General features: G+C 41.8%; 1 protein-coding gene across 8 annotated transcripts in view; it reads left to right on the top strand.

The window, feature by feature from the left end:
* Positions 1 to 25,967, top strand: part of PPFIA4 (PTPRF interacting protein alpha 4) — a 104,660-nt gene that overhangs the window by 56,194 nt on the left and 22,499 nt on the right. For 5 of the 8 annotated variants that reach the window (XM_053393752.1, XM_053393751.1, XM_053393750.1 and 2 more), the window contains 16 exons: positions 203 to 304; positions 709 to 930; positions 2,007 to 2,153; positions 2,978 to 3,112; positions 4,034 to 4,117; positions 4,986 to 5,117; positions 8,756 to 8,818; positions 9,734 to 9,825; positions 13,903 to 14,044; positions 15,698 to 15,903; positions 17,597 to 17,837; positions 18,202 to 18,237; positions 21,894 to 22,027; positions 23,944 to 24,110; positions 24,910 to 25,003; positions 25,611 to 25,692. In XM_053393752.1, the coding sequence (XP_053249727.1) occupies positions 203 to 304; positions 709 to 930; positions 2,007 to 2,153; positions 2,978 to 3,112; positions 4,034 to 4,117; positions 4,986 to 5,117; positions 8,756 to 8,818; positions 9,734 to 9,825; positions 13,903 to 14,044; positions 15,698 to 15,903; positions 17,597 to 17,837; positions 18,202 to 18,237; positions 21,894 to 22,027; positions 23,944 to 24,110; positions 24,910 to 25,003; positions 25,611 to 25,692 (2,079 nt within the window). The remainder of the gene's footprint in view (positions 1 to 202; positions 305 to 708; positions 931 to 2,006; positions 2,154 to 2,977; positions 3,113 to 4,033; positions 4,118 to 4,985; positions 5,118 to 8,755; positions 8,819 to 9,733; positions 9,826 to 13,902; positions 14,045 to 15,697; positions 15,904 to 17,596; positions 17,838 to 18,201; positions 18,238 to 21,893; positions 22,028 to 23,943; positions 24,111 to 24,909; positions 25,004 to 25,610; positions 25,693 to 25,967) is intronic. The other 3 variants (XM_053393755.1, XM_053393754.1, XM_053393753.1) reach the window with 1 other exon arrangement.

The raw sequence follows: 25,967 nt of genomic DNA, 5'->3' as shown, positions 1-25,967 counted from the left end.
CACACTAAGTTATTGAATCACTTTGCATAGTAAAAATCCTGGCTTTTACAGAACTCTCCTTCATAAGCGTGTGCAATGACAGCTTCTTAACAGTGACAGCAACAATAGAATGTGTACAAGAAGCTCTGCATGTTCTGCATTCTTATTTTTCACACTTAAGGAAACCTTAAGTACAAGTGTTTATTTAAAATGTATTTTGCAGGTAAGTGCTCTTCAGCAAGGCCCCTCCCAGAGGGAAGCACCTGTAGGAGAAGATGATAAAAGGACTGAGGGAAAAGAATCTGGGCAGAAGCTACTTTGGAAGGTGAGAGTCATCTTTCTTGGAAGTGGAGAGTATCCAATGTAATATTGAAGTACTATGTGTTTACAGCTGTGGGTCATTCAATCAAAGGTACAAAATGGGAACCCTTTGCTTACTGATAAATTTTATCTTCCCTTACTATTTTTAAACTCTGCAATAATAGGCCTGTTGAATAAATGTCGAGTGGCAAGTTAGAGCTACCTCAAAATGCCTCCTTTTCAGAAAAGACCAGTGTTACAGTAGCAATCTAGCATCTCTTGCATACTGTTAGAAAGAAGAAAAACCAATAGTTCATTTGGTAAGCTAATTTATTGAAATGTTGCTCAGTGGCCTTTGTTTGGTACTGTGTTTGACTGGGTAGTGTATATTCCTTGGAAACATAGTTCTTTGTTATATGACTTTCACAGAGACTTCCTAATGGCTCTATACATCCGGATGATGAGGCAAGCCGGACTGTGGAACTGCAGGAACTTCTAGAGAAGCAAAACTTTGAGGTAGCGCAAGCTAAAGAACGAATAGCTGCTTTGGCTGCCAGTGTTGCTGAGCTAGAAGAAGATCTAAGTACGGCCAGGAGGGACCTTATCAAATCAGAAGAAATGAGCGGCAAGTACCAGAGGGACCTAAGAGAGGTGAGAGAGTTCTGTTCCAGCAGCATAAACTATGTTATTGAGAGAATCTCTGAAGCAACTTTAAAAGCCATCTTATTTTTTCCAAGTGTAGCAAAAATAAAATAGTCTGAGCATCTGCTTGCAGAAAGTTATTGCTGTTTCTAGCGGTGAGCTTAGTTATTCAGTGTCAAAGTAAAAAAAATCTATCATAACTAGAGATTTGTGACCCTGCCTTCTCTCAGTTTGCCCAGATAATTAATTGGGCTTTCAGTGTTCTAGTAGAATACTTTGGGGTGGGGGAACCAGTTTTTCAGGTGTTCCCTGTGACTACAGTGGTACCTCAAGTTACATACGCTTCAGGTTACAGACGCTTCAGGTTACAGACTCTGCTAACCAAGAAATAGTACCTCGGGTTAAGAACTTTGCTTCAGGATGAGAACAGAAATCGCGCGGTGGCGGCACGGCGGCATCAGGAGGTCCCATTAGCTAAAGTGGTGCTTCAGGTTAAGAACAGTTTCAGGTTAAGAACGGACCTCCGGAACGAATTAAGTACTTAACCCGAGGTACCACTGTACTCTAAAAGTACAATTATCATTTTCCTGCCACTTTCCCTTCCTTGCCAGCTCTCTACTTCATCAAGCCAAAAACCCTGGGGAAGAGAAAGACATGACAGATAGTGGGAGGGTTCTCAACAACACAGGAAAGGCCTTGTGGCTGCAAATGGTGCATAGAGCATTATTTCTTGCAATCATGAGGTTTGACTGTGGTGGGAGCCTCCACCACCATTTGCCTTGTCCCTCAAGTTATGGTTGTTTTGAGGGGCAAAGACGGACGAGGCTGTTGGGCAGGGCTGGAGAGTGGTGGAGGCAAGTGTGAGCCCAACTTTCATTTGGAATAAGCTTAAATGGTTCCAATATAACCTTTCAAAATGGGGCCAGCTTATTAATGCAGAGAGAGTTTGCATTTTGAGCTTCAGTGTAGTACCTCAGTAGTCATAACAAGCCCTTCTCATGCTGTGGTTCAGGCAGATTTTTCTATCATCATGAGGGCCATACAACCACAAAGTTCGTGACTTTCTTCATGGCTCATCTTACCAGGCTTTGGCACAGAAAGAAGACATGGAGGAGAGGATCACCACCTTGGAGAAGCGCTATTTGGCAGCCCAAAGAGAAGCCACCTCCATTCATGACCTCAATGATAAACTAGAGAATGAGCTGGCCAATAAAGAGTCTCTCCATCGCCAGGTAACAGGCTTTAATGGCATGCCATCTGAAAAGCCAGCTTCCTTCCTCTGAGTCAAGGGCATGTGTGGCTACAGTCATAGGTACTTCAAGACCCTCCTTTGACACACTCTCTTGAATATATATATATTCTTTAATTTTTAATTTTTAGATGATTTTAACACTAATCAACCGCAAGTAGGTATCAGCATGGTGTATAGTATAAGGCCAAAAAGGTCATACAACCAAAAGTGCAACCATGAAATGAAAAACAATAAAATACAGTCAAAATACACAAATAAAATGCCTGGGGAAACAGAAACGTTTTCACTTGACACCAATAAGTTTGCACCAGTTGTATCTCTGTGTTGAGGGTGCCACAGTTGGGGTGCCATGACGGAAAAGGCTTAGCTTGGTTGACACACTTGTGTGTAGAAAGTACTTTAAGAAGTACTTTAAGAAGATCTTAAGATACAGGCAAGCTATATAGGAAGAAATAGTCAAGCTACCCAGGTTCCAATCCTTTTAAAGTTTTAAAGATTAAAACCAACACATTTATTTGAGGCAAGAAGCAAATAGGCAGCCCAAGTTGTTTTCTTGGAATTGGTGCAATAGCATCCCCTTAGTCAATGCCCATTAACATTCTGGCAGCCACATTCTGCACTAGTTGAAGCTTTGGTCATCTTTAAGGACAGCCCCCATGTTCAACTTGTTACAGTAAGTCTGTGAGTAACTTACTAGAGTATGGACTACTGTAACCAGACTATTCCTGTCCAGGAACGGATGCAGGCTGAAGCTGTGTTTGGTCACCCCCTTTTTCATGACTGCCATTCTGCATTGTTCTACAGTGTGAGGAGAAAGCACGGCATCTCCAGGAGCTTCTCGAACTGGCAGAGCAGAAACTTCAGCAGACAATGAGGAAAGCTGAGACGCTGCCTGAGGTGGAAGCTGAGCTGGCCCAAAGGATAGCAGCACTCACCAAGGTAAGTACGCAACCAGAAGCTGGCTTCAAAGCCCAGGGTACAGAAAGGGTTTAGTGTTTCTCCAGAACTTAGAACTTTCCTGGGATGGAGGAGAAAGGTGGAAGAAAGAGGAGCTTTTTAATTCATGTTACAAGTATTACTTTTTCCTTTCTGCTCTGTATTGTCTCTTCTGCAGTAGCTGGGTATCATGAGCCACCTCTTTAGATGGTGGCCTCTCCTAAGGAGGGTTTTGTTTGTTTGTTTGTTTTTAAATGATGCTCTAGCAGGTTATACTGGGTTTTTTCATAGGTATGTTTTAGGCACCCAGAATCTGAAGGCAGGGCTTGCTTCTCAAGAATGACCTAAAGTGCATTCTTTTCAACCAAGAAGCCAAGCACTGCACTGGACTAGGCAAACTTGGAACAAGGGTTTGAGGTCCATTTACCATTCCTGAGTCTTTTCCCTCAGAGATTGCTACCTTCATACAGGCATTAAAAAAATGGTACAGGAGCATAAATCTCTGTTAAACTAATTGTGCAGCTGTTAAATGAAATAGGCATTGCAAGGTCCATTGATATGGACCAGGAAGTTGCTGTGAAGTTTGTACAGCAAGATTCAGAAGTTCCATATGACACTTCCTCAAGCCTAGCTTCGTGCAAGGTTATTTTAGAGTAAGAATCTCCAGTGTATTAATGTGCTAGTGCTTGAGAGAGACCTTTCCCAGTATCCCTCAGCTTATGTTTAACACCCACCCAAATATCTCATGAGAACAAATCCACTATGGTCACATTCCTATATATTTGGGTAGTACTGCACTCTGCCTAATTGCTGTGTCAGTATGTTCTTATGTAAGAACAGGTATCTCTTATCCCTGCTCCCTATCCCAATTCCCAGAGCTTGTAAGAATTGCTCATTCCTTTGGGACTGTCTTGTTCTGTGTAGGCAGAAGAAAGGCATGGCAGTATTGAAGAGCGACTGCGGCAGCTGGAGACTCAGTTGGAGGAGAAGAACCAAGAACTAGCAAGGGTAGGTTGACTTCTGTAGAGTATATAGCACTGCTTTTTATCATTTTTAACACCTTATTTACAGCACCACAGTTTAGGTCAGGATCCTGTTGTGGGAGGGAGAAAGATGATTTGGAGTTAGCTTCTACATTTGCTACTAGGATTTCAGTGTCTTATTCACAAGTGTTGCATCACATGGTTTCTGCAAGTCTTTGACCACGCTGTTATAGCCTGCTTCTTTAAGGCTGAGTTTTGATGGCATGGTTAAAGTTGTGACACCCAGGCACACAGGAAACTCCTTTATAATTCAGCTCTGCGTAGTGGAACAGTTGTATCACAGATGGTGGTCAGCACTTCTGAATTCAATCCAAGTTCTGAAATAAAATGGGACTTCTTATAATTTCACTCCTACCAAAATCTATTCATCTTCCTTCCTGATAGCCCTAAAATGTATACTAACAAAGCATTTATTTTTTTGGGGGGGTTGCCATTTCAAAGACTTTTAATACTAATTTCAGTAAGCAGTTTCACAATAGTTGCAAGGAAAGGTTTTTTGGTCATTATTGTACACAAGAATAAATCTGTACCACTGAATGATATAAAATCACTTCTTAATTTGTAGTGTAAATAATATTCATAGGAATTGGGCTCCCCACTGGTATAAGCTGATGTAGTGGAACCAATAACAGTTTGGAAAGTGGATTCTCAAATCTTCCAATCAATATGGTGGACATAGTATGCTTGTGAAAACTTTACTACATTAGGTGGTTAGAAAGAAGGTTATTTTGGAGGAGATTCTTCAATGATTAGGACTAATTTTACAGCAATTTCAAGGCCAATCTTCTTTGAATTACTTGGTTGATCATGATTCCCCCTCAACTCCCAAACAGGCCCGCCAGAGGGAGAAAATGAATGAGGAACACAACAAGCGGTTGTCTGATACTGTGGATAGACTGCTGAGTGAGTCCAATGAGCGGCTTCAGCTTCATTTAAAAGAACGGATGGCAGCCCTTGAAGAGAAGGTACGTATGTATTAGACACCTCATAAAATTAGGTCTATGGGTGTCATACACAACTGGCTTTTTTGCCATGCTATGTTTAAGATCGAAAAGATAATTTTGCTGACAGTCAGGGTTTGACTGGAATGTTGGGGCCATCCTAAAAAGATATTGAGATCATAGCTATTCTTGATCAATTAATTCCAACTATTGAGTCAGGCCCAAGATTCTTTTAAAAATGAATGTTAGCAAAATACTATTGCTATGGAGTAGAGCAGTGGTTCTCAAGTGGTGGTTTCTGACCCCAAGGGGTCCGCATAACCCATCCAGAGAGTCTGTGACACTACTCATGTGTAACAAAAACTACCATAGAGATAACAAAAATTTCAAAAGTAGGGGGTCCATGGTTTGGCTTAGCTAACTGGAAGCCACAAGTAGAGGATCTTAGAGACTGGTTTTGCAGAGAAGGCCTCCTTCTTTGTTGCCTTGGGCTCTGCTGGTCCCTTTGCATCTTCCTTTGGACTTAGTGTATTCTAACTAATCCTAGGGGATAGAGGATTGCACTGATGGCTTCTTGAATGATTTGTTGGTACAATGTAACTGGCTGCTGCAATAAATGTGGAATAAAATTTTGGCTTTTAGGATGCTCTTGTGTGAGATCAAGTCTCATCTACCTACATCTTCATGTATTGGCATCTAAGTATTTGTAGTGGTATCAAAAAACCATTGTTCATTGAGGATGGATGGGTAATTGGCTGGATGGGGGGGGAGATTTTAAAAATGTTTTTGTTACTTTACTTTGCCAAATTGTTACCTCATGTGCATGGTTTTGAAGGGGCAGTCTAGCCTGTACTTTTGAGATAAATACTGCTGTAATGGCAAAGGGTCTATAAATATTTGTTAGTAATTTGGATGGCACAGATATCAATTCACTTACTACCTCATACCTCAGCTGAACCGTCTTAAGTGTCCCTACCACTTTCTTTTTCTTCTGCTAGTGTGTAGCAATGGTAATATCTATACTGTGTGAAGTTGGATCTTCACTGTGTCAACTTCAATGAGAATAAGCTCTGTAAGAATCAATCACTCCACTCTCTTCTAATTATTATCATGTACAATGTGCAATGATGATCAGCTGCATTGCACATGTCAAAAATGTGATAAAAAGAATGTCATAAAGAAAATAATCTTCATTTGGTCTAGTTGTCTGTTGAGCTCTGATTGTGTTAGGCCAGGGGCTGCAAACCTTTTTGTACCCACAGGCACATTTAGAATTTTGAGAGTGTTCTGGGGGCACCAGTCAAAACTTGCCTTCTGTGTGTGGTGCGGCATAATGCAAAATGGATGCCATGAGGAGGGGCATAACAGAGACAGCCACTCTGGAAAACCTTATGCTTATCATAGAAAGTCAGCTCTGTAGTTTTGGTTTTGATTGTGGAGTTCACACAATATTTATTTCATATACGCACACGCTGATGCTGTTGCTGTCTAATAGCAACAAGGAGCAATTCTCAGTACTAGGAAAATACAGAAGATAGCAACACCACTCTCATTTCACAGAGTTCACTTCGTAGGTACCTGCACATTTTGCCCCATAACTTTCTGTCCTGGAGGGGTTGATACTTACCTAAAAATAAATAAGTTGTTGCTCAGAATGTGGGACACCTGTCCGGGAGCACCAGCAAAATCGTTTCCAGATGCTACGGTGCCTGCAGGTGCTGGTTTGATGACCCCTGTGTTAGTCATTCCATCTCAAAGGGTGTTTTTTTTTTTTTTAAATGACTGTTGTGCTGGATATTCAGACATTAGTGACTTTGACAAGCTCTGCTCAAGGTCTATCGAAAGTATTCCTCTCTGCATTTACAATTCATGGACCTGATTAGAACACCTATGCATTTTGAATGCTAACTTCAATTGTCTCAGTTCTCCTGTAACTAGAGTTGTTTAGCTCTTGGGGTGTGACAGGTTCCAAATTGCACAAAAAGGAGCCATAACAGCAGTCAGTGAGGCACAATTGCCTAGCTGAAATCTGCTAGGGAAAGACAGGGACTTCTTCAGTACAGTACATTTTCAGGGGTGGAATGCATTTTTGAAGCCTACCCATTTTCAGCCCTAGCTCTGCTATGTTGCCAGTATGATAGATACCTGACCAAGGCCGTCTTTAGCAGATGTGGTGCCGGGGTGCAAATATCCGCTCAGCGCCCCCAAATTAACCATGGATAGTGGGGGGGGGGTGCGAAGCTGCGCGTTGCCAGCCATGGGAGGGGTGCGCAACTCTCCCCCATGCCGCTGCGGGAGAGCAATCCCCGCAGAGGCTTGGGAGAGAAGCTGCGCAGCCGCCAGCCATATAGTTAGCGGGGCACAGCTTCCATCCTAAGCCTCTGCAGGGGTTGTTCTCCTCCCGCGGAGGCTTGGGAGGCAAGCTGTACGCCCACCAGCCATATGGTTGATGGGGCGCAGCTGGCGGGCGTGCAGGGAAAGGGGAGGCTGCCGGCAAAGCTGCACAGCTCCCCCACTGACTGGGGTGCCCCTGAGAGGCCGGCGCCCTGGCACAACGCACCACTAAGTCATATGGGAAAGACGACTCTGGACCTGACTCACACCTCTTCATTCTCTTTCTCCCCCCCTCCCCGCATGGAAAAGGGAACAGAGGAAACTCCCATACAAGGAGTTAGGTGTATGGGCAGGTAACACACAAAGCAACCATTAGGCTGAGCTCATCTCCTCTCTGAATTGCAAAAAGGTCCACCATGTAGGGATCTGCTCTATGGGAGCCAGCTTTTCTTCCTATCAACAAGGATAGCACTCATTGCCATTTATAGCAAATTCTTCCTCTGTAGCTAATGAGCCCAGAATTTAGGGCACCAATGGGTCATTACCTCTTCCATTATCTCGTTTATACTGGTGCTGAAGAAAAATAATAATAGCATTTTGCATGCTCTGCATCCAGGTGTAAGTGATTTTATGTGAGTTTAGGGAGTAATGCTGTGGGCTAAAATCCTAATTGTTTGACCATCTGGGAACCCCTCCTGTTCTACTGGTCTCAAGTTTAGAAACTTGGCATAAAGAACTTTCATTGGCTCAGATTTGTCACTGTCAAATCTGAGTAGCCTTGTAGGTTCCCCAATACCATTTGCCTTTATGAATGCTAATAAAAATATTAAGTGCTTAATTTGTTTTGTAAATTGGCACATTGCTGCCTTTGGAAGTTAATTTTTGGCATCCTCCCTAGAGGCTCATGTGAACTCTTGTGGAGGGATCACTTCTATAATTATCTTTTGGACAATGCAGATGTCTGTTCTGATATATGGCTTTCAATCTCAATACTCAGAGTTCTCCAGAAAGCCACTTGAACACTTTACTTAGAGACCTATATCTTTGGTCCCTTGCTAAATGAGCATTCAGCCTGATTGGTTTGTGGAGAGATGAGACAACGTTGGTTTCTTAATGAGTGTTCAGTCTGATTTGTTTGTGGGGAGATTAGATGAATTGCATCAAGAAAGTGTTAACCCACACTTTCCAGTGCATTTTTCTGTCATATTCCTTACCGCAAAAAGTTTGATCATTTTGGGAAGTGGATTTGTTTGCCAAGAGCTCCAATTTTAAATCAAATTTGAAGCACCCTTTCTCTCTCTTGTAATTACTCACCTTTGCTTTTTAAGAACACATTATTACAAGAACTGGAAAATACCCAAAAACAAATAGAGGAGCAGCAGCATGACAAGGTAAATGCCACTCCGGGGAACTGTGGAAGGAGTGGCAAATATATTTGTTAAGTGCATTTTTGTTGCCTTGAAATTGCATGATCAGAAACTGTCAAATGGTTGTATCATGATCACTATAAATAGTTTTATAGATCACTATAAATAGTTTTTTGCTTCCCTGCTGGGTCTTCTTTTAGAAGAGAAGCTGATCAAACTCTGTTCATTTCCAGTAAGCAGGATGTCCTCATAGAGGACTGAAGTGGTTCTGTTCTGCCCACAAACACTGCATTTGGGGCAGAATTTTAGTAGGGATAGGATCTTAGCTAAAAGGATCTTAGTAAAGTAAACTGCAAATAACTCCCTTTGGAGTCCTGTCTAGTGTTTTCTCAGCATTTTAACTGGAGACCTTTCCAACCCCTTTGCCCTCGCCAAAGTTCTTGTGTAGGCTTCTGCTGGCAGGGCACATTAATTGACTCCCACCCTTTGTATGGATGTAGCAGGACTACTTCACTCCCTTACCTTTAATATGTGGACAAAAATTGCACTATATTGCATGATCTTCTTGTTTATGGTATTGAGGCTTGCATTCAATGATTTTTAGGATAAGCCTTGGCTTTTTGGTCACTTCTGTTTACAGCTCTAGATTTCTCACTGTTTGCTAGCATGACCAAATACATTCTCTGAGCAACAACAGGAATACAATTAGTGTCCAAGTAGCATTCACTTGCTGCATGTAACAGCCAACAACCAATAAGTGCCTGCTTTTCCTGCACGCTATTGCCTGCCTCTTTGTCCCCTTATTCTCCCCTGCTTTCCCTTCAGCATGATAATCTACAATTGCTGCATGACTTTTGACTTCACAGATGGTATGAAATGTGTGTGTTACCATAGTTGTACTGGCTATAGAGAAACTATTTCTTATTTTGTTGTGAACAGAGAAGGCTGTCAGATGAAATTGACAAATTGAGATTAGAAATTGACCAGTTAAAGACAAGAAGTGGATCTTTTCTTGACAGTGTACATACAAGGTGAGAATATTATTTATTTTTCATTGCAAATACCTCTATGACAATTTGTTGTTGTTGTTGTTGTCATCCTAATCATTTATTAAATTTGTATACCTCCCTTCATCTGAAGATCCCAGGCCAGTTCATAACAGAAAAATACAAAATACATAATAAAACAAACACAAACCAATGACCCCACATACTAATGGGAGAGGGGTTGTCTCTCTGAACCAATGCCTCAGCCTGTGTTGCTGTATCTGCAGACTTTACATTGATGTTTCTCACATCCCAGAGTTCTTCACATTGAGGCAGAATGAGCAATCAGGTGGGCTGCATTTATTGAAACTTGTAAAAATGTTCTTGGCAAAATTTTAGTTTTGGCCTCTGTAACTTTGATAGATGCTCCTGAAATGGAAGGGCTACCAGAGCCCAAGTGGCTGTGTCTCAAATTGTTTTCATCTTAATGGCAACTAAAACATAGGTCTTCTGCATACCTGACATTTGTTAGCAGAGCCTGATTTCTGGTGGTCCAACTTGGTTTTAGCTGCACAGTTTATAGAATAGAATTGTAGAATTGGGACCCTGAGGGTAATCTAGTACAACTGTGTACCAAAATCTTTTGCCTGACATCTGGCTCGAACCTACAACCTGAGATTAAAAGTCTCATGCTGTTGGGCATCCTGGAGATCTGAACAGGAACACTGCAGACTGTTATGTTTTGTTACAAATCCTCCTTGCAAATAGCGCAAAAGAAGCTTTCCCACTCTCTTCTGCCTCTTCAAATGCTAAACTGGCCTAATAAAATTTATCTGAAAGCAAAATCTGACTCTTTGCTATCACTGTGTGATCCAGTAGAGGGTGCAATTACACAACATGCCAGCAAAATAGATAAGACAGCAAGCACCTGCAGTGCTCTAGCTACCAGTGTTTTGCTTTTGTTTTGGAGCCTCACTGGTAAATAGGAAGGATGACCTCTCCAATGGGCATCTGTTCTCTTCACACATTACATGTTTCATATGTTGATACTACTTCAGTTTATAAAACAGGGTGAAATTCAAACCTGTATTTTTAACAGGCAACTGTGGTGTGTTTCATTTTGTACCTGATTATCTTGCTAAAGTTTATTTAGTCAGTACATTGTGGTCTTAAATGTTACCTGTCTTAAGCCTCTGTGATTTAATCTAAAATAAATATTGATCGTCAGGTATTGTCTTTTGATTGCAACCTTTAATAGTGGACACAGTAACCTTTAGTAGGTTGTCTACGCCATTGTGCTAATCCTGCTGTTAGTAGACACTCTGCACCTTTTGTGGTGGCCCATGACTCCTTCCATCCTTGGCATGTCCAATTAAAGATTCTCCAATAAGCAAACTGTTGAGATAACGCTTCCTGAGATGCTGAAGATAAAGTAGTATTGGGCTAGATGGACTATTGGTATGATTTGGAATAATGCAGCTCTGAATGGAATTTGTCCTGTCTTTGACAGCCATGTGATTGCTACAGTGAACACATTGTTGCAGTTCAGCCCACATTTACCCTGCTAGTATGTAACATTTTTAAAGTAGCTTCATTGTTGAATATCACTGTGGAATTATCAAATCAGCCGCGAGTGCTGTGTTTAACCATGACTATTCATGCAAATTGACTTACAAGCCAGGAAAAAAGGGATGATGGTGAGAAAAGAAAGTTGAAGCCGTATTGTAAAGGGAAGCCGTTGGAACTGTCGTGCCGAGTCTTGCTAACCCTTGTAATCCGTAATCTGTGAAACTGTAATCTTCAGAGAAAAACCACAAGCCCTGTAATGTGCTGTGTTGTTTGATCACAGTTTCTGGTAATAAGAGGCATACAGACATAGTTGAATATGTGGCTGTTATGTTCATATATAATGACATGTTCTGCTTTTTTATGAGATAAGGAAGAAAAGTAAGATGAAATATAAAATATGAAATCATGTCACTTCACTCCTAATTCATCACTTGTGGCAGTCTCTTCATTGGAAGAAAAGAGATGATATCCCTTCCATGTACACTTATCATTGCTTGTTCAAACAGCCTACTGACAGATCTCTGACAGCGTAATCCTTTGCATATCTATTCAGAAGTAAGCCCCACTGAGGTAATTGGGGCTTGCTTCCAGGTAAATATTGTGTAGGATTGCAACCTGAATTCTCTACACTGTTCAGCCATTATGGATTGAATTCAGCCTCTTTTGTCTGAATCATGCCTAGTTTAAGGAACACCTGACAGGTTTTTCTTTCCCCTGCTTTGCAGAGGTGGATACTATGTTCCCCTACTGCTGTCTCCAAGCAGAACAAGAAGGTGCATGTACTATAGATACTGGAGTTTGAAGGGGGAAAGTGAAACACTATTGTCTTTCGCCTTCTCACATCAATTACTCTTGAATATGTTCCTACTAATGGTCCGTTTTTGTGTTCAGGTTCCATACACTCTGTAAATTATTCATTTAGCCACAGGGGTCTGCAGTCTTACATTACATGTATTGTACTATGAAGGGATTTTACCATGATTTCTCCCCCCCCCCCCATGGTGTCTCACAGACCCCTAACTTCTTCAAACACCATTGTTTGAATACCTGGGGTTTCAATGATGATTTTCATATTCTGCTATTAACTTTAGCAATCTAGAATAACTTCTTGTTTAGGGATATGCTGCAAAATAAACCATAACAGTCTTTCTGAGCCAAAGGGTGAATGGAAGGGTAGATTGGACTGAAACTGACTCTGTAGGTTTTGCTACAGGATGTGTCTTTGTATTTCAGGGGCAGATAATCATGTTGGATTCTCCCTCACCCCCAGATATCCTAGAACACTGGAGTGCTCAAATGATAGGGCTGGAAAGAGCTGCACCCACTGGGGATCTCAGCTGTCACTTTCACTTTGATCTCCTTCTCTCCAGACTGAAATGAGGCTCTTAGGCTCAGCCAGTGTGATGAGAGATGGCTTGGTAGCCTGTATGTGAGCCTGGTGTGGCATGTGATAAGCTTGGCATATAAACATTTAAAATATTACTTGAGTATGATTTTAAATTTCAAAAGTGTGTGTGTGCACTGTCACACACATGTACTTTAATAAGACACCCTGCATTTCAGGCTTGCTTCTAAAGAACTGAAACTTAATACCCTTTCAATTGACCTGGTGGGCTTGCATTAAACTTTAAGTAGAAAATTATGAGCTGCTTATTACTTGCTAATCAACGGAATGCTTCTTTAATATTCAGGGTCAAGTTCTTCAAAGTTTGGATTGTCACATCCTGCACTCTCTTAAGTGCTTGTTTAGCTATATATATTGGCCTCTGTCCAACAAGAAGGGACATGGAAATGGGTGTTGCACATGTGTTTCCCAGCAATGAAGAGATTCTGGAGCAAGATCTTGAATACCACTGATCATCTGTTTGGAGAAAATGGAGGTTTCCTTCCTTGACTGATGATTGGCAGCACTCTAACTCCAACTTAGTGATTGCTATTTAAAGTCTGTTGTGGCATTTGTTTTAAGTTTCTTGTGACTACTTTAAATTGTTTTGTTATAGAGTAAAAAGCATTGTAAAAAAATGAACTCCTGGAATGTTCTTTTCACCCTTGGGAATCAGGGCGCTACTGAATAGCTTGCTTTCCTGATTTTACTAAGGGAAGGTCACTGGTTTTCTTTAAAAGTAGAACTAAATTCAAGGTGTTTTATTTACCAAGGGATGGACCTGTGTTGACCAGAACTGTACCCTGTTCCCCACCCAGTTTGGATTTCCCTGGTACTGGCTATGGACCCACATTGCTGTCTGAATCTCAGTTATCCAAAACTTCATTCACTTTGCATCCTTGTATGGACTTCCTGTTTTTCCAGACTTACAATTAGTTGAATATTTTGGCTGTGAGACAATGATAGCATACTGTGTTTCTCATTGTGTGTTGTGTTATACTGTCAGTATCTGAAATTACTATCTATTTTTAGACTAGTGGTTAAAAAGATAAGTAAAAAAATATTAAAACTATTTATCATGGATTATCCCCATTAAACAAAACTAAATTATGCTATTTATATTTACTTAGGACTTTTCTCCTCTCCCGCTCTTTTTTTTTTTTTTGTAGGTCGCTTGTTGGAAGCACTCCAGACCTCAGGTATCCCCTGAGTACTATTGTCCATGCACCAGCCGAGCCCTTTGGAGCACCCTCCAGTCTTCACCGGGCACCAAAGAGCCGATTTACAACTCTGCGGGAAGACCCCTCCAAGGTAAAGCTCCTGATGTTTGCCTTGCTCCAGCTAATCTGTAGCGGGCAGCTCCAGTTACGCCTGTATCTTGGAGCATATCACAAAATCTTTGTGATGGCAGCAGCTGCAGCAGCTGTCCTGCGCCTTTAAACGAGGGGCTTTGGCCTTTCACTCAGCAGTAACAGCTGCAGACCTAAACCCCTTCTGAAGGAAAGAGACTCCCTGTTGTGCAGAAAGGCCACTGGATGGTGGCCAGGATAGTACTTATTTGATGGGCTTCTGCAGAGGGTGGTGAGATGAAGTTTCAAAGGTCTTTGCTGTGCTGTGAAATCTGGGCAAGAAAGAAGCCTTATGCCTTACTGCTTAGTTTGAGCGTATACTTGTATTGTTATACAGTAATTACTCTTAGAAGCCACAGGACTTGCTTGAATACTATAGATGTAGCTACATGTTGAGAAGAATGAGAATGTGTTGCATATCATCCCTTTAAGGCCCATTTCAAGCTTGAATGCAACTTGAATTCACTTAAGTTTTGTTTTAGTGGATGTGGCTCAATTCAGTCCATTTAAAACAGGCAAAAGTCAAAGTGTGAACACCTTGGTGAATTTTGTTTGTTTTGTTTCAAGGGTGGATAGATGTAGTATCTGCCTTTTTTCCATCAGGAAACTCAAGGTAGTGAGTATATTATTGGAAGAGTTCAAAGGACCAATTACCGTAGTTGCAGAGTACAGGGAACAAGGATTTTCTTGTTAAGCTCTAGTGCATCTTTCCTCAAATTTGGATCTCTAGATGTTCAATTTCAACCCCAGCCCAGTATGTCCAATGGTCAGAGATGATGGGAGTTGTAGTTCTACATCAAATAGTAAACCAAATATGGGAAGACTACTCTAGTGTAATGAATTTACAGCTCTGTATGGAGCTCACAAATACAGTTAGAGAATGGGCAACTATGAAATTAATAGCAGAGACGTGGATACTGTAGAAAAATTAGTTGCTTATTCTTTTGGGAGCAAACTGTCATATTTATGCTGAGATTTAAATAGTAGACTGTTATGTGTACTGTATATCAAAATGTTTTATTGACCCTTAAAACCATGTTTTGCATGATGTTCTGGCAGACTATAAATTGTGTTTTTGTGCTTCAACAATATGTGGTCCAGACAAAGCAACATAGCAGTACTGCTTGCTTACTTTGAGATGGTTTAGTAAGCCTACGGAACGTCTTTCTACACAGTTATTTAAAGGCATGCTGCTGACCTGTATCAAATATGGCAACTCCAACGCTATAGCAAGCCATTCCCAGACTGCAGAAACGATGTTTCTCTTAGCCATTTCTCTGGCCTTCCATTTACGCTTTGCTCTATTGTAGCCAAGTGAATGCCAATGAAGGCTGCTTAATCCACTAAATAATTTCCTTAAGTCCTCCTGATGCTGCTATACCTTTCAAAAGTTGGAGCGTTTCAGAGGAACAAATCCAAACTCCCGTAAGTTCTAGTCTCAGCATAGTTTTGTCAAGGTTGGCTAGGTGAAATCACCCATAGCCCAGGATAAATGGAAGGTCCTTCATTTCAGAGTACAGCTATGGGAAATGGCATTCTTCCTTTTGGCTCCTTCTTATTGGAGTTTTAACATGATGGTGGTTGCATGAGTTATTTTGTGGTTTTATGTATTCAGGACTGGGACCTTGCTCAGCCAGGTGGGGTCCTTGCCGCTACATCTCACACCTTTGACAGTGACCCAGAGATCTCTGATGTTGATGAGGATGATCGGGAGACTGTGTTTAGTTCCATGGACATGCTGTCTCCAAGCGGTCACTCTGATGCCCAGACCCTTGCTATGATGCTGCAGGAACAGCTTGATGCCATCAATGAGGAGATCAGGTATGGAATGGAGCAGTCTATCTCATGATATTGACTTGAATCTATATTTTCACAGTGACGCTGAAAAAAATCTAAATAATTTTGTTTGGACTACCTCTCAGAAAAAGTGAACTGCTTTCAGTCATCTCTAATCTCAACCTTCTGAAGATCTCAAAGCATAATATAGATGAAATAAAAAAAAGATACAGTAGTCTGCATAATCCATAAAGCCTGAAGAAATACCTTGTAGCATTCTCTCTGGAAACCTTAACAAAATAAGATGCGAGGAAGAGCTGAACCTGGGAGGGAGATGAAGACTTGAAACAACCAATTTTGGTTGCTGCAGAGTAACCTAGCCACATAAAGGCACATGATTAGTTGCTAATGTTGTCTCAGCACTGGTTTGAATGTAGTACTAAATGGAAGCATATTCTCATTCAGTGCTCCCATGCTCTAAGAAAACTCAACATTGCTATATTAATTAAAGAAAAATGAGTAATCTTCCATCTGTCCCCAACTCAACATCATAGTTGCAAGTCCAAAGAAAACATTTTGTTGTGATTCTAATGCCTTCAAGTGAAACTGTGAAGTTTTTTGTTTATTTTTTAAGGTTGAGGAAACTAATGTGCAGGAAGCTTGGTGATTTCCATCAAATCTTTTCCTAGATTCTGCAAAGTGATAAAACAGGGTGGATTCTAATTCCTGCTTTAATTTTCTAATTTAAGGGAAGAATTCAACATTGAGCTATGTTTGCCAGACAGAACACGCCCTCCCTCCACTCTTCCCACATGCACTGTTCTGGGGGTTCTCACAACTCCGCTCCAAAAGCCAGGGTGTGTGCTAAGGGAGGAGAGGAGGGGACAGCTCTCTTGCACAAACAGAAGTCTTCATGCAGGACTTCTACTGATGGAACTTGTTAGGTGAATCCTACCCTAAGTTACCTTGCATTTATCATTTGTCAATAAATCTGCCAAAGGAGCTTATGGAGCATAGGGAGGCCAAGCTTAACTTTTAATAAAAACATTAGTTTGTTAGCCCTATAGATTTTGAAAGTATTACAAATGTGATCCATATGTAAGTTTACAGAGTATGAGCTTGAGAGCCTGGCAAAACAGTTCTTAGGAAATAGTCTTTTAGTGAAATATCAGAAGCTGTGTTCTAGCTCAGAGTTCTTCAGCCTTGGGTGCCCAAAGTTATACTGCAGCTCATTACTTTTCTACTAGACAAAAGGTGACAGTACTCAGCATGAAGTTGTTACAGTAAGTGCCACACCTTTAACCAGTGTTTTTCTTACAGAAAAAAGGTGTAGGCGCTGCATATCTTTGAGTACCCTCAGAAAAAAAGCACTGATGCAACTCCCATAATCCCTATCCATTGGCTAAGATGGTGGGAGATGACTGGAGTTGTAGTTCAGCAACATCTGGAGATCCCAGGTTGAATAACTCTGCTATAGCTTGTTGAGTCATGTAGATGCATAAACCATGGAGTAAGTCTTGAGGGACGCCCTTGGGGAGATGGAGGTAACTAACACATCAAGGAGAAGTGGGGTAGATTGCTGCCCTCTGGGTGACATGGTTCTGAGTTGGAGCCATTGAATACCTTTATATTTTTCTGCATAATACGAGTAAGCGGATAAGAATTCCAAGTGGTGTTTGTCTAAATAAATGTTTTAAAATGCATTGCAAGCAGAGCTGAAATGCCTGTTTCCCTTTAGAATGATCCAGGAGGAGAAAGAATCAACTGAGCTGCGGGCTGAGCAGTTGGAGAGCCGTGTCACCAGTGGTAGCATGGAGGCCCTGAATCTAACACAGCTACGCAAAAGAGCATCTATCCCCACCTCCCTTACTGCCTTATCCTTGGCCAGCTCATCTCCTCCTGTCAGTGGGCGCTCTACTCCCAAGCTCACCTCTCGCAGCGCAGCTCAGGATCTTGATCGGATATGCAGCATGACCCTGGTAAGCAGGGCAAGAGGAGGGGTGATAATGCAGATAGACAGGTCGGCTGTTTGATTATATATGCTCTCCTTAGAATTGTCTTGTTGCTTCCGAATATTGTTTGTGCAGACTGCAGGACTTCTGGTCTTTAGCATTTCCACATGGGTTCTATTTATCGTGCATAGGCATTTACTTCAATGACAAAATTATATGCTGTTTTGTTTGTCTTCAGGAGGCCTTGTCTATCCTGGTTGATGCCCACAATCTCGTGATGTTCTCTTCAGTCCAAGTTGTAGCAGGCCTTTTACAGCATCAACAGTTTGCTTTCTCCTTCATACAGTTATTTTAAACTAATTTCTCTACTCTTGTGTCTTGTTTTTCGCAGCCTAGTGACTTGAGGAAACACAGGAGGAAGCTACTTGTGAGTCTATTGGTTTATTTTCTCTTTATGTGTATTCTTGTTCCACTTTTGTAACCTCGTTGCCCTTCTGCTCCCTCGCTAACCCTGTCATAACTATTGTCAAGCCGGTCTAGTGCACTAGCATAGTGGAGCTGGCTTTATTGTGGGAAACCTCTGTATGCTGAAAAGAGAAGTGGTGGAGGTTGCAAAATACTGTGTTGTTTTAGGTAGGGACTCTTAACTTGCTTATACTACCTTCATTGCTTCCACAAATGTTGTTGGCATCTGTCTCAGGAGACAATGAAGGAGTGTGCCTTTGGGGGTGAAGTCAAACCATTGGAGAGTTACAGCGCCTGCTATGGCTGTAGAGACCAATATGGGAGAGACCTATTTTGTTGCAGCTGGGGCAGATGAAGGCATCCAATTTTGCTGCTGCAGATGCACCATGGTGTTTCTTCTCTCTGCGCTCCTCGCAGCCATCATTCCCCCTCTGGTCACTGCTGTGGCTACATGACATGATAACCTGTCTCCAGGCACTGTGGTCTTCTGCAAGGGATTCCCACACAGCAGGGTTGATGTTGACAGCCTTCATGTTACGTTTGCACACAAAAAGCAGAGAATTGGTTAAATTCTTCCTTAGGGCTGCCAAGTTGCAACCTGGAGAATCTGATTTCACTTTTGTCTTCTGTGTACCTTCTTCCTTTGCGTGCTGTAATGGAATATTACAATCTTCTACAACAGGAAGATCAGAGGAGGAATCATCAGAAGCAGGGCTGCAGGACAGTTTCCCTCTGCTAATGCTGTTAATGATAAATGTAAAATCAATTTTTTTAGATTGCAACCTAGCAACTGTATTCATCTGTAAAAGATAGTTACACTGAAAATGCTTTAAACAAGAATCTTTGCATAGGAAATGTCAATTATTTGTTGTTATAGTTGGCTTAAGGTGAGACATTCAAGATGCTGATGAAAGTTTATCCTGTAGCTGTAGTCACAGGTACTATTTGGTTCTCCATTTTAAATGCTATATAGATAATTGTATGTCAAGCAGTAAATACACTGCTAACTGAGTTGGTTGCTGAGGATCCAGTGGTCTTTAACCAAGATACCCTGCACTCAAACCAAGATCTATTGAATGTGCTTTTCTGCTGGAACATATATTGCAGTTTATAGAGTGGTGTAGCGATGCAAATATTATTGTAGATTCATATTGGTCAGTGTCTGTAACATCACTGACAAACATCATAACTCTACCCACCATGACTGTGCCATTATTTATTTTAAAAATAAAGTGCATAAGAGGACCTTAATCTATGATAACTCACTATGCTGTGCTACGCATACATTGCTAATGTAGTTTTCTCAAGTCTGTGCACCTCCTCAAAGTACATAATGGTTAACCTATGATAGAATAAAAATGTGATCTCTGGGCCGTGCACAGGCAACATCTTCAGTGAGAAAGGAAGAAAACCTTGCCATCTTTTAATTACAGTGGATACAAACATTTTCACTCAAACTTTGTTGCCATTTCCCCAATACCTAAACTGGGCACTTCAGACAGTTCCCTGAAACTGCTGTGCTGGTTGTATGGCTGTCAGAGGCACTAGATTAGAGATTGCCAGGTTGAGACTAGAACTGGTTTGTGGCCATAACTAAAGCTGGAGGATGTATTCTCTGGCTCAGGGGTCCCAGACATCAGTAGTCTGAGAAGAAGAAGAGAATTGAAGCCTGAGGTGCACTAAATGGAATATACTATTTTGCTCAAGCAAAGGCAGAAGTCCTCCCATCATCCCTAGCTAACAGGACCAGTGGTCAGGGATGATGGGAATTGTAGTCTCAAAACATCTGGAGGGCCGAGTTTGCCTGTGCCTGATCTATACCATGCCTGGGCAGAGACTGATGCACACCCCTGTTTCCGTCTGTAGCCTTAGCACAACCCATGGAACTTCACTGGACCAGTCTCCAGTCTTGTACCCCGAAGTTCCCAATTCTAAGCCTCATAATCCTTAGCCTACAGTAGCTGTGGCATTATTGATGACAAGGAACTTGTGGGGGAATGTGTGTTGAATTTAGTTCTTTAAAAATAATTCTTCTCAGGAAGCACTTCTTCACTGCAGTGTTGCAGTGCTTGTGTAGAGCTTAAAACATGGAGAACCAAGAAAAAAGAACCAATTCTCCATCAAGTAAAAAACGTTTTGGTGGGAGAAATCTACAAACCCATTTTATTTTGGCAGGATGTGCTTGCCCTGTTTAACCTTTTTAAATGGTGGCAAAGTGGCTCTTCCTCATAGTGACCACTCCACACCCATCTAGTTTGGCCAATTATCTTCCACTATTGGTGCAGGATTGGGGCTCTATCTATGAGTGCCCTTAACACAAGGAAGTGTTCCTTTTGCTTCTGAAAAATTACCTCCATACACAGTTTTAGGATTCAAAAAAAAAAAAAAACCACAAAAAAAACCCTACCAATTTTGCATTCAAAACCCACTCTACATGATGAATAGCATAATTGCAGCCTGGCTGGCTATGGTAGTGTGCAGCAGCATACCCCTACCATTCCCTGCATGCTTCCGCCCGCTTCTTCATTTTTATCTGTCTTTGTGTTCAGCTTCAGTGCCTGCCTGTGATTTGTTCAGTGCAAATGAGTTTGGAGATGACTCCTGTTTAAACAGTAGCGTGTATTCTCTCCACCTACCTCCTGTTCCAGTGGCTATGCCTTATGTCTCTAGAAGCATGTTTACTTCCTCTGTTTGGGTGCTTAGATCTTGCTTGTAGTGTCAGATTCTATTTACTTTAAGGAGAATGCTTTGGGGAAGCCAAAGCAGTTTCCCTTGACTTCCTGTTTATAGTTCAGCATGACAGAAATGGAAGTCCTAAGATAATCATAACACTGAGAATCGTGTCATATTTATAAGAGACCGTAAGAGGCTCTTGTCTGTGAGAACAATACATTATTTTGGCACATGCTTAGCTTATGTTTACCACTTTTCTCTCACCTTGACTTAGTGCATGCAGTGCTCTTTAAGCCTGCCCCTTCAATTGCTGTTGCCAAGGAGGCATAAGCAGGGTACATGTTCACCCTCCTGTCAATCTTTGGATAGTGCTGATTGAGGATTGTTCCTTGGCTTAGGCAGTAAATTGCCTGCTCCCAGTTGTGGACAACATACTATGGAAGGATACTTCAAGGATGACCCTTATAACAGTGGGAAGCTACTTTGGACCTGATGGTACCAGATGGAAATATGCTCATCTAAATGATGACAACACTTACCTTCTTCAGAGATCTGTGCAGTTTGAATGGTCAGACTCAAAAGCAGCTCTGTATATGTGTTGCTTCTAAGTTAGAGCATAGGCCTTGGGAAGGCAGAGGCTGCTTTCCTTGTTGCTACGATGGTGATGGGTCGCAACCTGTCTCCTCCTTCCTGCTGTTATTGGGCTCCATTCCCTCCCATTAGGGCTACATCACTCCAAGTGACACTGATAATTGTCACTCAGTCATCCAGGCCTTTGGATTAGGGCATGCAGTGAGCAGCAGCCCCTGAAAATGCATGTGACCCTGTTCCACCTTCTCCTTTAATTGAACTGGCAGGTGAGCTATGCTGATGGTGAGTGAGATAGAGATGGGAGGGAGGTGCTTGGACAGGGATCTGCACTCTGACCTCCCCTTATTTGTTCAGTCACCAGCTGGTCGAGATGAGAGTCGAGAAGATAAAACCACCATAAAATGTGAGACTTCTCCTCCTTCCTCACCCAGGACACTGCGGCTGGAGAAGCTTGGACATCCTGCTCTGAGCCAGGAGGAAGGCAAGAGGTATAGGGGGCTGAAAAGAGAGGGGAGGAGGGGCTCCGCCTACTGTAGGTAGCCAGCAGCGTACTGTATGTTCAGTTACATTGACAGGTGGATCAGAGGTTATGGAAAAGTAATCTGAAATCTTTTCCAATTCAGTTAGGAGAGTGTCACATTGGTGTTGCAGAATAAAGTACATACTTGATCAACATCTACAAAAGTTTCCTGCAGAATAAAGTACTTGATCAAAATCTACAAAAGTTTCCTGTGTCTAAAGCTGATTTTGTGTCCCAATTCTGATGAGAAAGGTACCAGAATTAAATGTGTACTGCAGTCTGCAACTAGCTGTTAGAACCCCAAGCATGCACTTTTCATTCCTTTGAGCTCCTTCAAAGATAGATGGCAATAGCTCTTCAGAATGTCCTGTAGATGATCTGACCTTTCCTTTGTGGAGAAAACTCCTAGTAAAGGATCGATGAGGCATAATTGGAACATTGAGGGCACAAGGAGAAGGGGACGACAGAGGACGAGATGGTTGGACAGTGTTCTCGAAGCTACCAACATGGGTTTGACCAAATTGTGGGAGGCAGTGGAAGACAGGAGTGCCTGGAGTGCTCTGGTCCATGGGGTCACGAAGAGTCGGACACGACTAAACGGCTAAACAACAACAAATTGGAACATTACATCTAATCACTGAAATGTCCATTAAATGACAGGAATGGTCATGAAAACATGGCTATAACATCAGCTGTAGTTGAGTGGTTGGGTCAGTGATGTATCTCACCCTTATATGCCCACAACTTTGTTCTTGGCCCTTTGCTTTCTGGCCTGTAAGTATGGCATTCTTTGCTCCTTGATTGCATGGCATGCAAATAGGTGTGAATTTGAGATGTGTGTGGTGATTGTTTTAATGACTGCGGATGTCACAAAGGCAGTGAGACTCCCTAAGGCAGTAAGAGTCTCTGTTTAATTCCTAAGAAGGGTGGGGATCTCTGCCAGGTGATAGGTTGGCTCTTCTCCAGACTGTTGGCTGCTTTCGTCTCATTGTTCCTCTTAACTTTCTAACAGTACCTCTCCTTCCCATGAAGGCAAAGTTGTTCGGAAATGGAAGACTGATGTTTTCTAAGACTTGTCCTTAGGGAATTTCTAGGGTCTTTCTGATAACTATCATTCCCTGTATTTGAAAGAATAACACATCCCTTTACACTAGGGATGGGGGACTGGATCCAACTAGTGAGCCAGATTCCTAATTCCCATACCCGTGCAGGCCAACTTTGACAGTTGGACATAATGATGTCTGGTGGTTGACAGCTGTCAGTGTTCAGAGGAGGATGCTGTAGCCGGCAGATTCTGGAAGCCCCGTTTGGAGGAAGCAGAGGGAAAAATGCTATATTTGGAGGAAGCAATTTGAATGAAAACTGTTTCCTCCCTTGGTTATGCTAGGGAATTTCCAATAGGGAACTCTCTAGTGTAGCCAACCTAACAGGGCTCCCTGTCAGAGACGTTCAGCCCTGATTGCAGAGGAACAGTTGGGAGCTCACTTTAAATTTCTGATACTTCTTTTGTAGGCATGTCTACATCCGACCCACACCTGATGTCATATACAATATCAGGTGTGGGGTAAGTGGCCATGGGGAATGGCTTCATGACCAAATAGGGACATGTGTCAGGCTTAATTAGGTCCATGGAGGTTCACCACCCTTCCATAGACAGAACTCCATTTTCTGTCTTTCTCCTGTTTTCTTATCCCCAGTCATTTGGCACATGTGGATGCTGACTGCTGTCCTCCTAAACAGGGAGTGATTGAACAGTTCTCTGTGAAATGTATTAGGGATTTTGTAAAAAGAAGACATGGGACTGACTCCAAGAGGGCAATGGCATTTACTTCATTGTAGATGCTGACAGACTGAATATCTTGCTGTTTCTTTCACACCCTTTAGCTTTTTAGAGGACCAAGCAAGTAATCCCAGCAGCAGTAACAGCAGCCAGGATTCTCTGCACAAAGGTTCCAAAAGGAAAGGCATCAAATCTTCTATTGGGCGCTTGTTTGGAAAGAAAGAGAAAGGACGCTTGATCCAGCTCAGCAGAGAAGGCGCTACTGGGCAAGGTCTTTGACTCTCTTCAAAGCTGACCATTTTGGATAGGGTCCTTTTTTCACTCACCCACCCTTAGTAAAAAGGAAAAATAAATGTCAGCCTGGATAGCTCAGTAGGTTAGAGTGCAGTGCTGATAACACCAAGGTTACAGGTTTGATCCCCGTATGGGATAGCTACATATTCCTGCATTGCATAGACTAGATGATTCTCAGCATCCCTTCCAACTCTACAATTCTATGATTCCATGATTTTAAGTGATAAGATCAGGACGCTATGCCAGTTATACCTTTCCCCTGAATTATTGTAAGACTCAGATTTAATTTCCCTTTAGTACTGGTGTGGAACATCTTTATATGGTGCCCATGTAAGTAAGTAGCACAGTGCAAATAAGGGAGGAAATAAGGACAGGGGAATCAGTGGGGATGAGGAGCAGGTAGCACAAAAACTGTGGAGATCCATACAAGGCACTAAAAGCAAACACTGCAGCCTATCTGAATTTGGGCTGCTTAAAGCATATGGAAATCAGTGTGATTTTAGCAGGCCAACTGTGTGTAGGTTTGTAGCCAAAGTGGATTCTGGAGATGCAGAGCAGATAATAAAGTTGATGGCTTGATGATCAGTTGAAACTGCCTGTATTCACATGTAACACTAAGTCATAGTTAAGTTCTTGGTAGCAAAGGAAATGCAACAACTGGGAAAATGATGCAAAATATTTGTTGGGTAGATAAATTAGCTTATTTTTAGTTTTTGGGGGCCCTAGCACTTGTGAGTCACAATCTAATCTAATTCTTTATCTATTGTGTTTCTCAGTTATGTTGACAGATTCAGAGATAAACATACAGGACTCTCTTGGTCTTGGCAAACTAGGAGCTCAAGCAGAAAAAGACCGACGGCTCAAAAAAAAGTGAGAATGCCTGCTTTAGTCTTCCCTTCAGATATGTTGTTTAAACATACTACCTTCAGAGAACATTTATTTGGCTGCCAAATAAAATGTACCTTTTGTACATTGAACACAGAATCTTTGTGTGGTGCAGAGGATTCTGGGAGGTATGCCAGGGTAAATTCTTATGTGGGGCACCAGCCAGCCCTATTAGAACTATCACACTTGGTCTGTAAGTGACTCTAGTTACTTTCTTGCAGCTACACTCTGCAAGAGAGTATTGTTTATCTTTTTAAATCTATGGTTTATTAGGGTAGCTCATGGAATTCTCTCCCAAGGGAGGTGAAACTAGCCCCATTCCAGGTGGCATTTAAATGGGCAGTGAACACACACTACGTGGTTTCTAATGGTGTCTAATATATGACTGGAGGTTTTCCTTCTCGTTTTTATTTCAAGGTTTTAGCTTTATTGTTTGCTACTTGATTTTTTAAAAAAACATAAACCACTTGTTGGGACTGAAAACAGTATAATTTTTTTATATCAGTTTATAAATTACTGGCTGTGAACTGTTGAGTGCACAGCTAGCTAGTAAGGAAATGGTTGTATTACTGCTTACTGCTTCTCCTTCTAGACATGAACTTTTGGAAGATGCTCGAAGAAGGGGCATTCCCTTTGCTCAGTGGGATGGCCCAACTGTAGTCTCCTGGTTGGAGGTAAGCCTGCCTTTAGCTTCAGATGATTAATGGTATCTAGTAGATGACTTTGGCTCTTTGTAGACAGGTTATTTAACATTTATTTCAATTATTTGACTTAGTGTTTTTTCAAACAACCAGACTCTCTACCACACATTGAAATGAATTCTCGCGTCTTCTTTAAAATTGTGTCCCTAAATTAGAATATATTTTTAGTTAAGCTATTTGAAGTTGCATATCAATGGTACAGTATTGTGTTGTTAATTTAAAGCAGCTGCCTTTTAATTTCCCACCCG

The sequence above is a fragment of the Podarcis raffonei genome, chromosome 6 (assembly GCF_027172205.1).
Source record: "Podarcis raffonei isolate rPodRaf1 chromosome 6, rPodRaf1.pri, whole genome shotgun sequence".
In the NCBI taxonomy this organism is placed as follows: Eukaryota; Metazoa; Chordata; class Lepidosauria; order Squamata; family Lacertidae; genus Podarcis; species Podarcis raffonei.
Note: the sequence above shows the minus strand (reverse complement) of the source record. Positions and strands in the feature narration are given on the sequence as shown.